Source organism: Glycine soja, chromosome 13 (genome assembly GCF_004193775.1).
Source record: "Glycine soja cultivar W05 chromosome 13, ASM419377v2, whole genome shotgun sequence".
Lineage (NCBI taxonomy): Eukaryota > Viridiplantae > Streptophyta > Magnoliopsida > Fabales > Fabaceae > Glycine > Glycine soja.
Window position 1 is genome coordinate 23,590,826 of NC_041014.1, and position 14,571 is coordinate 23,605,396.

At 31.1% G+C, this 14,571-nt stretch overlaps 2 protein-coding genes across 6 annotated transcripts; one reads left to right on the forward strand and one right to left on the reverse strand.

The window, feature by feature from the left end:
* Positions 1-1,326: 1,326 nt before the first annotated feature.
* On the reverse strand, positions 1,327-5,415 carry LOC114381054 (chromatin modification-related protein MEAF6-like). 3 transcript variants are annotated; one of them, XM_028340230.1, is made up of 8 exons: positions 5,304-5,415; positions 5,038-5,191; positions 4,857-4,951; positions 4,311-4,411; positions 2,959-3,028; positions 1,993-2,020; positions 1,855-1,915; positions 1,327-1,703 (listed from the first exon to the last, which is right to left on the reverse strand). In XM_028340230.1, the coding sequence occupies exons 2-8, from the start codon at positions 5,048-5,050 to the stop codon at positions 1,598-1,600; spliced, it is 474 nt and encodes a 157-aa protein (XP_028196031.1). In that variant the 5' UTR covers positions 5,051-5,191; positions 5,304-5,415; the 3' UTR covers positions 1,327-1,597. The 3 variants fall into 3 exon arrangements, with proteins under 3 accessions (XP_028196031.1, XP_028196032.1, XP_028196033.1); XM_028340231.1 differs by lacking the exon at positions 5,304-5,415 and having other exon boundaries at positions 4,857-4,943; positions 5,038-5,250; XM_028340232.1 differs by lacking the exons at positions 2,959-3,028; positions 5,304-5,415 and having other exon boundaries at positions 5,038-5,251.
* Positions 5,416-7,711: 2,296 nt separating this feature from the next.
* LOC114382227 (protein root UVB sensitive 2, chloroplastic-like) lies at positions 7,712-11,738 on the forward strand. Of its 3 annotated transcripts, XM_028341503.1 has the most exons (10): positions 7,724-7,883; positions 7,960-8,082; positions 8,313-8,401; positions 8,487-8,571; positions 9,812-9,871; positions 9,960-10,053; positions 10,151-10,248; positions 10,463-10,642; positions 10,882-11,004; positions 11,099-11,738. In XM_028341503.1, the coding sequence occupies exons 1-10, from the start codon at positions 7,866-7,868 to the stop codon at positions 11,522-11,524; spliced, it is 1,296 nt and encodes a 431-aa protein (XP_028197304.1). In that variant the 5' UTR covers positions 7,724-7,865; the 3' UTR covers positions 11,525-11,738. The 3 variants fall into 3 exon arrangements, with proteins under 3 accessions (XP_028197306.1, XP_028197304.1, XP_028197305.1); XM_028341505.1 differs by lacking the exon at positions 8,313-8,401 and having other exon boundaries at positions 7,712-7,815; XM_028341504.1 differs by lacking the exon at positions 8,313-8,401.
* The last annotated feature ends 2,833 nt before the right edge of the window (positions 11,739-14,571 follow it).

A 14,571-nucleotide genomic window follows, 5' to 3' on the forward strand; every position in this document is an offset into this window, starting at 1 on the left:
CCAACACAAATGATTATGTGTGATAACCTTAATAGATACTGGCAATAGTAGAAGTTTCTAAATGAAGGGAGTATATTTGTGGCAGAAAACTCCACTTTTTTTGTCTTAAGGAATTCACAAGATAATAATACATTTCTGTCAAGACTTCTGTCGTTTTTGAAATATTCCACAAGAGAATATAACAGAACATGTGCAAAGGAAAATGCCCCATCTCTAGTGCCCACTTCGCTCCTTTCCACCTCTATTATTATTATTTATGTTTTGGGAAATATGCTATTTTGGTTGCATGTTGTACATAGTATATTTTTTGTGGCATTTGATAATATGTTAACATAAAGTAAACATAGCACATGAGCTTTATTATGTATTTGAAATAAAAAATGAAACACAAAGGTTATCTTGATACAAAAATTTATAGAGTTGACAATGATTTTAACTTGGCTTGGAACGTCCAAGTTGTCCTGTCCTACCACCATTTAGTATTTAACTAACTTGTTAGTGTTATCCCTTTTTCTTGAGAAATTCATATGAACTTAATTTGTCATTTTATGTGGACTAAATCATTACATATTAATTATTATGTTACATTCAGTTATTTCTGATCTTTGTAGGACCAAGTATTTTTATGCTAGTAGTATTATTTTAATCTATTGTGAGGAAGCTACAAGCTAACAAATCACTTATCCATGATAATTAACTTGTTCAGTTGTTTGGGTTCCACAATGAGTTCATGTTCTATTTCTCGATGCTTGAATTCTGTCTTTCCCTGTGGTCCTACTTGATGATGCAACAGATGGGACATGAGTATCATCATCAGCTCACCGCAACATCAATCAACATCACAAACTAAAACTAAAAGTAGAAGATGCCGATAGCAATACCACAGTAGCAGACCACAAAGGAGGCAGCATTAGGAAATGGACAAAATAGAATAACAGAATATCTTCTAGATACTACTAACAAAGATTTGTTCTTGATACAAAAATCATTGTCAATTTTAACTTATACAAAAAATTTATTTTATTTTCTGTTTCTATAAATATTTATTTAAAAAATTATCCAAACTAAGCACTAAGAAGGTTTAATTTTAAAGGTAGAGCAGTCTGTCTCTAAGAAACTACAGCTAATTGATATACGAGGAACAGTGTCCCTAACATTCATCTTCATACATTCGATCTCCACCTTGGCTACCGGTAGCATGGCAAATAGATATTATTGCAGGGACCACTATGGCAGCTACAATAGCTGCAACACCAAAAAGCAATGCTACAGTGTTCAAATGACTGCTGCTCTACTGAGCCACTAGAGCGCCAAAAACTCAAGACAGAAGGAAACATCAATCTATAAGCATAGGAACAAAAATTAGTTGAATTTATTTTCTTGTTCTGTACAGCATTGCCACTACACTATCAAATCATGCTAGAAAAAACAAGTTTAATACAACACCCGTGCCGTGCCTTAAAAACAAGTTTAATACAACCCCCGTGCCGAGCCGCAAAGTAACATTTACTGTATCTCCTGACTGCCTTGCAATAATACAACAGGTCACCCGTGCCGTGCCTTATAATACAACAGAAGGTTGGAGCGGCATTTTCAATCACAAGGTCAGGTCAGGATCATCTTCATAATCAAAATCTTGTTCACTTGAAGCCCTTGCTCTCTTGGCATCTCTTGCCCCACCTCTACCTTTCTTTGGTTTACCCCTATGGTATACATGCAGATATTTTAGCTCATACGGGCATGCATTCTTTACATAAGCGCAAAGATTTATGGAACAGTTTCTGTAAACTAACCTATTATTTAATTAGTTAATTCAAATTTAATAATACAAAGATAAATTAGTTGAGTGCTTACTGTCCATTAGCATAAATTCCTCCACCTTTTGAACGACCAGGACCATAATCTGGTCTACCATCTGAGACAAAATACAATGAATGAACAACAAAATTCATACCAATAAAGTAATAGAAACACTTGCCTATATGAACTCACCATCTCGTCCAGCTGCAAGATCTTCTGCCTGTAGTAAACAGGTGAAGAAAATCCATGTCAGTGTTACAAGTCAGAAATAACCATTTGTTGAAAAATGCTGACACTAAATAAATAGACCTTGAATAATTAGAATTGGATGGAAAAAAAAAACATAAAAGGATGATTTATTTTAAGGATAGGTGTCAATAGAATGGAAAGATAGAGCCTGGAAAAGGATCCAGTCTTGAAGAGCTTAGAAATCTATGTTCACCAACTTGAAACTTCGATGTCTCCTATCCTCCATAAAAGATGTTATTAGTCAAAGTTTACATTTTGATACTCAAGTTTTAAGATTTCAAATATATACTGCTCTAATTTGGTAACAAGCATGACGCCTGTCAAAATTGAAATCAAATGACAGGACCTGACCTAAGCACATGTAAAACATTTAGCTTCTCTTCTTTCAATGGAAATAGACTTCCTCAACCGTATATGACAAAGAATACAGTACAATCATATATCTGACAGTCTAGCATGAATTGCCAAGTTCAATTATTGTTTCATATATTTCTGCAAAAGAATGCCTCTGCATTGCTTTCTGCTCCAAATTGATCAAAACGGTACCATCAGGTCAGGCATTCTTTGCCAAACTTCCTCTGCTATTACTTTTGAGTTTTGACTGGTTTAATCGAGATAGCACAGAATTATGGATGTACACTAGCCCAAAAATGTCAGAAACTAATGCATCCAACATGTCCTAATCGCTCTTATCTTCCCAGGAGATTAACATGCTGATGCTCTCATTATCAAAAAGTACTATGACCATTTTTTCTAACAAGGGTGTAAAACTGAACAATAGATGAACTGCAAGAAGTTATCTTTTTACTATCCTGACAGAGAAAAAGTATATAGTGTTCACTAGTGCACATTCTTTTTTCTATTGCTGGTTGGAAGCATATCACTGAATATCAGAGATATAGTACATACCGCTGGCGAGGTCACTGAAGATAATGAGAAGAGCCTATCTTCAGGTTGAAACTTTCTAGACCTCTTCAGGCTGCCATGAAGAAATTCGATTCACCAATGTCATGCAAACATCAACATGGAGCCAAACTATGATAAAAATCATATCTCACTTAAAACAATTGAACACATGCATGCACAAAAATTAAGTCATCTCTGAGACTCTGATACATAAAAACACAGAAACACATAAATTGATCATAAGAAAATAATCATGAATAACAAAACTACACTTCATAAACTGTCCTTGCTTCTCAACATTTCACACAATTCTATTTCATTATCTAGAATCTTGGTAAGATTGAATTATCAGTGCATCTAGGCAAGTCCCAGCAATGTATCACTTTATATGGAATATCAGGGATCAATACAAGTAACAAAAGTACCAGACTCTAATGAGTTAGCTTTTCCAAACCATCAATGAATCAAGATTTCAGAACACCCAAATTGAGGTCCAATAAATATGGTCTGTGATCAAGTATATAACAGATCACATACTTGAAACTTGAAAGTTCATCCTTACACTTCCTATTTTCCTTAGGATCAAAGTTATCAAACTCTCGAGTTAACTTCCTAACTCTTACGAGTTTACAAGTTCACTTACCCTCTGCAAGTTGACTCATGTGCAAACTCTCTTTTTAGTATACTCTGGGTAGACTCTATGCAAACTCGATAGACTCTCGAGTTTACCACCGATTCATTGAGCCAACAAGTTAAAAAAAATTATACCAAAACACAAGGGATTTTGGGTTGTTTTGTGTTTGTTTAGGGTTCAACATACCTCTGTTTGGTATGTTGTTCCAGAATAAAAAAACCCTCACCTCTAACAACATTAAACCCTAGTTCTCCAACAACATCAAACCCTCAATGGGAATACTCTACCACTACTATCACATCCGCAAGTTATCTAATAGTGATGCATTACTAGAATTGGTTATTTAAGTATTGTGGAATTTATGGTTTATTATTTTGTTTTATTATGTTGTTAAAATGTTTACTTGGTATGTTATTGATAGGTATTTTGTTATTATTTTTATATGAAATAAACTTTTATAAGTTTATGAGTCGAGTCTATGAAACTCCTACGAGTTTACGTAGATTCTTGAGTTTGATAATGTTACTTAGGATTATAAGAATCACAGATTCTGACAGAAAATATGGGTGCTATTTCTTTTCAGCAGAAATGAAATGAACTCCAGAAACTACGAGTACAGAAAGAAAAGGTTGTTTGACAACAAGAAGTCAAAATATGGAATAAATTATCAGTGTCTAGAGAAAACATAAAGAAAGAGCACCAGAGAGAAAAAAATCCCTACAGTGCAGTGTTCTTCGATGAAGATAGGAAACCTTCAAATCCTTTTAATACATTACCACACTGTCCAGGATCCTGTAAGTAACTTGTCTCCATATCATACACCTGTGTTAAGGGGAAAATATCAGCTACTGCTCGCTACGAATCACATGGAATGTTCGTTTTACGCAAGTAACTTGTCTCCATTTCACTTTTATGTAAACTTGATCAACTCAACCATGGGAATGGGGTTTGAGCATCATAGACACTGCACCAGAAGTGCATCACTACATGCCCAATTAAGCAATAGACCTCAGTTATATTATAATTTAAAATCACGTGAAGTGCCCAATTTTAGGTTAAATTACATTTTGCCTAATTATCCTGTTGCGTACGGAATTGGTTCAACCAACCAAACAATAAGCACACACATTTTAATAATTTTAAAAATTTTAAAAATCAGTTTTTTTATAGGAACCAAAAAAAATATCATGGTAACCGTTCATACATAATGAGAGAAAGTTTTCGCCCCTTTCGAAGGGAACCCAGATGCGAACGTTAAAAAATTCACCTGCTTTTCAATGCTGCGAAGATCTTCGTGAAGTTTGGCTCTCCTACTAAGCAGAGAAGCTAACATTGCCGACGGGTTCACCGTACCCTTTTGCCCTAAAACAGAACATTATTTTATAAGTTTAATAATCCGGATTAAAATTCAATTCAATCAGAGGGTAACGGAAATAGAGGGTTACTACCTTCCGGTTCCATGTTCGAGAGAACGAATTGCTTGAGTAATAAGAAAAACGAAGAAGAAGAAAATGAAACCCTAATTTCCCAATTGATGCCTGCGCTCGATTGCTTCACAATGCGGAGGATGAAACCCTAATTGCTTCACAATGCGGAGGATGCCTGCCCAATTATGTTATAAGGTAAGTGTTGAACAATATGAGAAAGTAAACACCCGGTGGAAAGAACTAAATAGTATTTTTTTTATTTTAACAAAAGAAATTGATAAACTCACCTTTTAAATTTCATCCTGGAGGATGAATGAGCTTGATTAAATAAAAAGAACTAAATACTTTTTTTTTTTTTAAAAAAAAAGTAAAGAAATCTCTAAATGGACTTGAAAATTTTCATTTTTCATGGAAAAAAGATATGTCTAGTACTTAAGGCATATGTACTAAGTATACCCAAAATGTATTGTTACTGGATATGTAATGGGTATGGAATTCACTGTACTCTTTTACCCTAAAACAGAACATTATATTATAAGTTTAATAATCTGGATTAAAATTCAATTCAATCAGAGGGTAACGGAATTAGAGGATTACTATCTTCCGGTTGAGAGAACAAATTGCTTAAGTAATATGAAAAACGAAGAAAATGAAACCCTAATTTCCCAATTGATGCCTTCTAACCCATCATATTAGGCCAAGTCAACAACTGCTATGAGAGTTAAGAACGATGTTGAGTGAATATAAATTGAGAAAGGCATGGCGATTAGATCATCAATGGATTCAAGTTGGGCACTCTCACAAACGGTGTAGATTTGTCGCTCGACTGCTAGTTAACTAGTATGTATGTGTGTTAAAGTTTTCTTATACTGTATTGATATTTATTTATTTATAATTATAGCAGTAATTATTATTAAATATTATATTATTTTAAATATATAAACAAAATAATTAAGTATTCTAATATACTAAATATTTATTTTTTTATTTAATATTTTAATTGAACTTAAGAGTCTGATTATTTATATTTTGTAAAAAGTTACTTAAAATATGAAAAAAATTGTATATGTATATCTTAAAAAAATTATTTTATTTAAGAATTTAATTATAATATATTTACAGTATAACTGTTATCCAATAATAAATTATTCTTATCATAAAATTATTGATTTTTATAAAAAAAATATTTTAATAATCAATCATATATAAGATATTTTTTAATTAGTTTACAACATAAAAATATTTATTTTTCAAAATATAAACAATAAATTCTTTATTTAAAATTTATATGTAGCTGTACGAAAATTCTTAAAAATTATATCATAAAAACACTTTTTTCATAAACCCTTCAAATTTTCTAATAATGTATTTTAATTGAAGAGAGGATTTGAATTCACATGCTCTTTCAATTATTACCTTTATTGACCAATCAATTCAACCATAAAGTCAAGCTAGGTAATGGTGATACTGTTCGAGCCCAAGGAAAAAAAGAAAAAAAACTATTTAAACCAAGAATTTTGTGATAGTTGTCAAAAATGTTCTTTACATTTATAATTGGATCAAAATTTGTTTAGTGTTGCACAAAAACTAAGACATAGATATGAAGTTTTTTCAAAGAAAAATATTATTTTATCATTAATGATGGTATGGAATTGAGATGATAAATATTGAAATGATTAATAACCGTTTTTATTAAAAGTTGATTAAATTAAAAATAGTGATTTTAGTGTCAAAATTGATTAGAGTGATGATGTTTAGCATGAAAGATTTGGTCACATCAATTTGATGTCATTAAAGTTTAAATAAACAAGATGAATTTGAGATGATAAATTCTTATCTATGATTTTTGAACACACAATGAGTTAAATTAAATGTATTTGACATATTTTTAAAGTTTAAATAAACAAGATGAATTTGAGATGATAAATTCTTATCGTATGATTTTTGAACACACAATGAGTTAAATTAAATATATTTGACATATTTTAAAAATTAAGTTTGAAGTTTATAGAGTAAAAACTTAAGTTTTTATGACAATTTTAAAAATGAATGATAGAGATATGAGATTTTGTCTTAGTTAAATTTTGAATTTAGAATAAGTTTTAGATAGAGTTTTTTCATTGTTGTAGATTTTATCTTTAATCTTTTGTTTTAATTAGTTAATTTAAATTTCAAATAAATTAGATAAAAGATTAGATTATCTAGGAAGTTCACAGTGGTTGTAAGTTTATATATAGACATTTTCATCTTATATTCCAATGACTATTTTCCTTCATTTTTTTATTTCTCTAATTTTTTTGTAAGTTTCAATATTTTCATACTTTATTTTATAAAATATTTTTAACAGGTAATTGATAAGATTGATAATATGATATGAGATGAAAAAAGAGAATAAAAGAAGAAATGTTAATAAATTTTTTATAAATAATAGGTGTTCAAATTTTCTCGATCTAATAATTTTTTTTAAAAAATATTTTTTTTAATTCTTATAATTTTTTATTTTATTTTTATAAAATTATATTTATTTTATTTTTCATTTCTTTAAATAACACTTTTCACAGTAAAAGTAAAAATTAAAAATAATTTATAACTAAAAATAAAACAAATATAATTTATAAAAACTAAAAATTGAAAAATAATTTTACATGATGAAAAATAAAATAAAAATTAAATTGTAAAGATTTTTTTGAAGAAAACAACAACAACATCCATTTCTTCCTGCAACACCCAGGTTTCCACGGCTAATCCTAATCTTGGGCACTGGGTTGCATCTCTCGTCAACGCTGTTCCAGTAATCAGGTCCACAGCTCAAAGTTCTTACCTTTTCTGTCCAAATTCTGATTCTCTTCATGGATTTCCCGTTCCTGGTATCTCTACTCTACCTTTTTCTTTTTCTCTTTCCTTTTCTTTTCTTTTAATTTTGTTTTTTTCTTGCGAAACTAGGAAAAGCTGAAAATTTGGAAGAAAAAAGCAGAGCAAGAAGAAGAAGGTCCTCCTCTGGTGTGGTTCGAAACCTCTGCCACTGTTTCTCGCCGCTTCCAGTTTGAACCCAATGGCCAACTTTCTGTACTCTCCAACTACTCACCCTCTTTACAAAGTTGTAATTTTTAAATAAATAAAAAAGTTAGGAGTTAAAATATTGTTACTTGCTCTAAGGAAATGTTTTTTTTTTTTTTTTCCAATGGTAATTACAAAAACATTATCTTATTTCACTTTGTTTCATTTTATCCAAATATTGGTACAATGGTGAAAACAACTTGTGAATTTATTTAAAGTGTCTTTTGGTCTCTCTGTAGGTAACGCTTGTTGGTGATTCTAGGCCATTATACCACAGGATTGTTGACTCTTTCTTGAATAAATTTTTCCCTTCAGGATATCCATACAGGTTGTTTGGTCTTTTCCTGAGTATGTTGTATGCAATGGTTATTTGTTTGACTAGCTAATTTGTTTTTTCAGTGTTTGCCTTGCAGTGTGAATGAAGGTTACCTCAGATACACGCAGTTTCGAGCACTGCAACACACTGCCAGTGCCGCGCTATCAGTGTTATCAACTCAGGTCTTCTTCTAATAACTTAAGAACCTCAGCAAATCATGTAACTGCTTTCCTAACGACGGATGCTAAATTCTTGTGGAAGCTAGGTGCATTTTGGTTTTGATTATCTTTTGGGGGAAGTTGCTTTTTTTTTTCTTTTCTTGTAAGCTAATTCAAACACAGTAGATGTTGGCTTGTGCTAGCAGATATAACTAAAATTGATTTATAATTTTATTATGATATATAATCAAGAGAAATAAATAATTAAGAGGGATCTAATTTGAGCGGTATCGCCTCTTTTCTAAACCGGAAGGTTAAAGTTAAGAACAAAAGAGCATTGATTAGTTTGAGTTGGTGTGAGAGTTTGTGATTGAGAGCTACTCATGTTGAGAGAAAATGCTAGCGAAGGAAATTGGAAAACTAAAGGAATAGTTAGTGCAATGAATCACAAAGAATTAATCATTTTTATTTAAAGAAAGCTAGAAAGACTTTAAGAGTGGATGAATTTTGCTGGAAAGAGGATTGCTGGCATGACTTGAATGTTGTTGAAGATGAGGTGGCATGAGGGTACAAGTAATGAAGAGCATGTAGCAGTCTTAAGGATCTAGCTATCCTGATTTGGCAATGCTACAATCTGTGAGCCCATTTTAATATTTTGTAATGCCTGTATATGTAGAACATTCTTTTTAATAACTGTAAATTTTTACAGAAGGATCTCCACAAAATAATTGAGTTTGAAGTGGGTGTCTATTAGCAGACCTCCAACAAGAGGAGTCTAAATTTTGAAGAATAAGGAGTGTAACCATTTAGTCTGCTATTATACAGACCATTTTAATATTTTGTAATGCCTGTATATGTAGAACATTCTTTTTAATAACTGTAAATTTTTACAGAAGGATCTCCACAAAATAATTGAGTTTGAAGTGGGTGTCTATTAGCAGACCTCCAACAAGAGGAGTCTAAATTTTGAAGAATAAGGAGTGTAACCATTTAGTCTGCTATTATACAGAGTTTGTTATAAGGTGGCAGGAGGAGATTGGGGGGATTTTTTGCATAAAGAGAAAGGGGAGAGGCAAGGTGTCACAAATTCCTTCAGAGAGTTGTACTTTTGTATTGCACAGTGTTCTTAGTCTCTGCTGTCTTCTCTATAATACTCTGATACCAATTCCGAGATAAATTATCTAGCAATAGGGATTACATCTTTGCCTCATTTTCTTGTCCAATTCTGTTAGTATTTTTGTTCTGTATGCTCATTCTTCTGCAGTCACTGCTATTTGCTGCAGGCTTGCGGCCCACTCCTGCACAAGCGACTGCTGTTAGTTGGGTAATTTGATACTACTTTGTAATTGACAATTTCTCAGAACAGTTATGCTGGCTTGCATTTAATGTATAATTTGTTTCTCGATGTGCAGGTTTTAAAGGACGGTATGCAACATTTAGGGAATATAATATGTAGCAAGTTGGGTGCAAGAATGGATTCTGAGCCTAAACGTTGGAGAATCTTAGGTTTTCATTTAAGTTGGAACTTTTCACTTTTTTTTTTAGTATCTCTGATTTGTCAAGTTCTATGGTGTATGACTGTGATAAGCCTTCTATTTTGCAGCTGATGTGCTCTATGATTTAGGCACTGGTTTGGAAGTTCTTTCTCCCTTGTGTCCACAGTTTTTTCTTGAGATGGCAGGCATAGGGAATTTGGCCAAGGTACACACTTTTATTGAGTTTTTAAAATTAATTTACATGGTGATGGTGACATTTGTTGTCATACAAATTGGATACAATACTAGTTGTTTATTCTCATTCATGCCTATGTGTATGTCAGAACAAGAAACATTTCTTGTTCGAGTGAAAGTAATTGGTTAAAAACCATCTTATGTTGGGTATAAACTTACCTTTTCTCTCATTTTGGAGTCAACAGGGGATGTCAATTGTTGCATCACGAGCTACAAGATTACCTATATATTCTTCATTTGCTAAAGAAGGAAATCTAAGTGACCTATTTGCTAGAGGGGAGGCTATTTCAACTCTCTTTAATGTTGTTGGAATTGGAATTGGAATTCAATTAGCATCTACTGTATGTGCGTCAATGCAGGGAAAGGTATACCCATACCAAATTTTAGCAACTCAACCTATCCTGTAAAAAATTGTGATTTCTGTTAGGTTTTGTGATAACCATGTTGGTTATTTGCAATTAGAAGCATTATTAAAAAGTATGACAGCAAAGAACTTTATTATTTTATCTTCTTGAGATAGAAATAATCTGGCCATGTACTGAAATAATAAATATACATTTATTTATGAATCCAAACTGACGGATTATGAAACATTTCTTTTTAGTTGGTTGTGGGGCCTCTACTATCAATTATACACATATACAGTGTTTCTGAAGAAATGAGAGCAACTCCTGTCAATACCTTGAATCCACAAAGGACTGCAATGATTGTGGCTGATTTTCTCAAGGTGTGGTTTGATTTTTTTTGTAAATGAATTCTCTCTTGGTTTCTTTATTTGTAAAACTGAAATGCTGTTGGACTGTTAATTGAGTTCAAGTCAGGCTGGAAGTGTATCAAGCCCAGCTGATCTAAGATATCGAGAAGATTTGCTATTTCCTCGGAGACTCATAGAAGATGCTGGAAATGTAAGAGTTGGTAGGGATTTGCACAAGGTTATTAAGCCTTCAAAGCTTCTTGAATCAAAACAAGTATTCCCTGGGGAGAAGTTTATTTTAAATGGTGATAATAGGTGCATCGACATGGTATTGGAGCAGGATGCTATCGGCAAAGATGCATTGAGAGGGTGGCTAGTTGCTTCATATGCTGTACAAATTGGCAAGTCCTCTCACGAGCTCAGTACCAGTACCCTGCTACAGGCCTATGAGAAAATGAATGAGGTCTTCCCTGCCTTTATAAAAGAATTACAGTGCAAAGGGTGGCATACAGATCGGTTTCTTGATGGAAGTGGTTGCCGCTTTGCATTGTAGTGTACAAATTAATCCTATATTGGCTTTAGTAGGCCTTTTACCTATTGCGAGAGATTTGATGCATTACATGTGATGGTTCAGGTTACTTCTTCAAGTTAATCTTAATATAGCTGTTTGTATCTAACTATCCTGCTGCAGGATGATCAACGGTCCATATCCTGAAATGTAGGATGCATATAGTAGCAATTGACTTTGTTTTCTTCTCTTGGCTTGATTTCATCTCATTAATTCTATTTTATTGAATAAATCATCTTTGACTTAATGATAGTGAAAAAGAGGCTTTTCCATAAATTGATATAAAACATCAGAATGTATTTATGATTGACATAATTTGATAAATGATATATACCCTTGAAAGTTGAAATAGTTTGTGGGATGTCTTTGATTTATGAGAACATAGGAATGTAAAGAGAGAAAGTGGAGAATCAATTAAAAGATATAAAAGGTGTCGATAAAACATCTGATAATGATTTTGATATGGATTTGTGTCTCTTATTCTGATTTTGGATCTGGGTTTATTTTTTAACAGAGATTGCATTGATTGATAGAGGCATGCGGAAAATTTTAGAAAGCCAAAACAATTTCTGGGGTTTTATAACCGTCAGAAATTGTTTATTTCGTTTTAGCAAAATAATTTCTAGTGATTTTTAATTGTCAGAAAATTAAATGTCACTAAACACAATTAAATTAATGTCATGTCATCATTTAATGGTGTTTTTGAAGAACAGATCAAATACATAATTAATCCATTTGAAAATTTTAAGAACAGGCTTAAGTAATCTTTTGGGTCCCATGAAATAGCATGTTTTGATTTTACTCCTTTAAATATTTTTGTTTTGATTTTAGTTCTTTAAAGCTTTTTTTGTTTTGTTTTAATTTTTATTGTTAATTAACAATATTAAAAAATGATATAACAATCACGATAGTAACTTATTGACTTGTTACGTCGTGAAGGAGTAGAAATATGATTAACACAATCTTTTTTTTCGTAAATGTTTTAAAATTTTGATATGTTCAAAATAATTATGACATTAGACTAGTAGGTGAAAGATTTAACAAAATTTAGAAAAATAAAATAAAATAAATCCATACTTATCATATTATACTCTTGGGTGATATGACATGTTAATAAACTACTAATATCAATATATCATTAGTTAATACTATTACTATCTTACTTGATAATTGAGACTAAAACTATCAATTTTTAAAGGACTAAAAGATAAACAATTAAATTAATAAACATCCTATTTCATATTGGTTTATATAAAACATAAAGCTTTAGATAGGAAAGGAGTTCATAAACATTTCATCCAAGAAGAGAGAATGTGAGAAACAAATAGAAGTTAAAAGTCTAGCAATACAAGGTGATTTTATACTTATTCAGTGAAACTAAAGAACATTCAATTCTCATTTAACCTAATAAAAGTCATGCTAATGAAAAGAAGGTTACAAAATAAATATTCTTGATGTTACTCTTGATTACAACAACAATCTCAGCCTGAAATAATAAAATTGAAGGATTTTTTTATACGAAGTCACTCTTGTCTATTCCTACCAACAAAGTGTTAAAAAAAATTACAAAAATCTACTCAAGTGAGAATATGTAAGTTAATAAGCACAAATACAATGACTTTGCAATGCTAAGGGTAGAATGTTTAATCACATATGTTCCATCCAGAATAGTTTATCATAATAGAATGTTTCGTCCAATATGATTGTTAGAGACACATATTTATTCTTTTCAAGTTTTTATATAGGCTTGAACGAAGATGTATGTATCTATTGTGTGTTGAAGCCCTTGAAATTTTTCTAATCTGAGTCTTCATTTCATGCACAAAAACTTGACACGTTTCCACTTTTTCGCATAGGAGAGAGAAAGTATATGTCCTTTTTTTCTTAAAAAGTACTGACATTTTTTGAAGGTGTATATTACTTTTGTATTTTCCACTTCAATCTTTCCTATGCACTTAACCTCAAAAATATAATTTGCTTTTGATTAAAGGCTGTACGTATACCTAGAAATCCTATCTTTTCATTAAATACTTGAAATTCAAACTTTAGAACATATTTAAAAAATAAAAGAAATATCATATGAAAGGAATACAAGAACACTTTCACCTTTAACATATGAAAAGAGTTCTCACCACGTGATCTTTAGATGGAGAAAAACTTAAGTGAATATATACATCAAGGTGTAAGTTTTTCTTAATAGTGATTGGACGTTGAAAGTTGGATATAATAATATAGTTCATAAAAATGCATTGGACACAACTTCATTTGTAGGGCTTCCACACTTGATTCTTATAAAAGCTATGGACGAAAGTCCATTATGGTGCACTGTACACAAGTTCAACTAAAACAATTTTTAGCGTCTAATGCGTATATAATTTCAAGAACTAAGTCTAAAAAATGTTTTCAAGAGATACACAATTTATTAACAATTGATCATTATTTTTAGAAGGCTTAAATATATTTTTTCTTATAATTTAACATTTTTTATTTTTCATACCTATACTTTTTTTTGTTTAGTCCCCATAAATTATGTCTATTTTTTTTTTATTTTCATCTTTATTGTTAATCCTTGTAACGAAAAATAAGGACGTGATAAATGAAATGATAACATCATCTTCCCATGTCATTACTTGATGATATCATCTTATCACGCTATGATATAAAATGTTACATAATGTTATCATTAATTTACCATAACTAAAATCAAAACAAGCATAAATGACATGAATGAAAAAATATTTAAATCTTAGTCTCAAAAAATATATATTTAAATCTCAAATTAAATATTAAAATAAAGGCTTACATATTAAAACAAAGCCTCCAGTTATATTTTAAAATTTATGCATTTAATAATTTGATATATTTTACACCATCAAACTTTTGTAATTTCCTACCATGAAAACTATGGAGTGCGTGGTTCAATTAGTATGAGATTCTTTCACTTTAATCAAATGTGTTGAGTTTGTATTTTGAATATCCAACTACATTAAATATTGGTACGATATGTGGTCGTAATATTTTTTACATCCTTT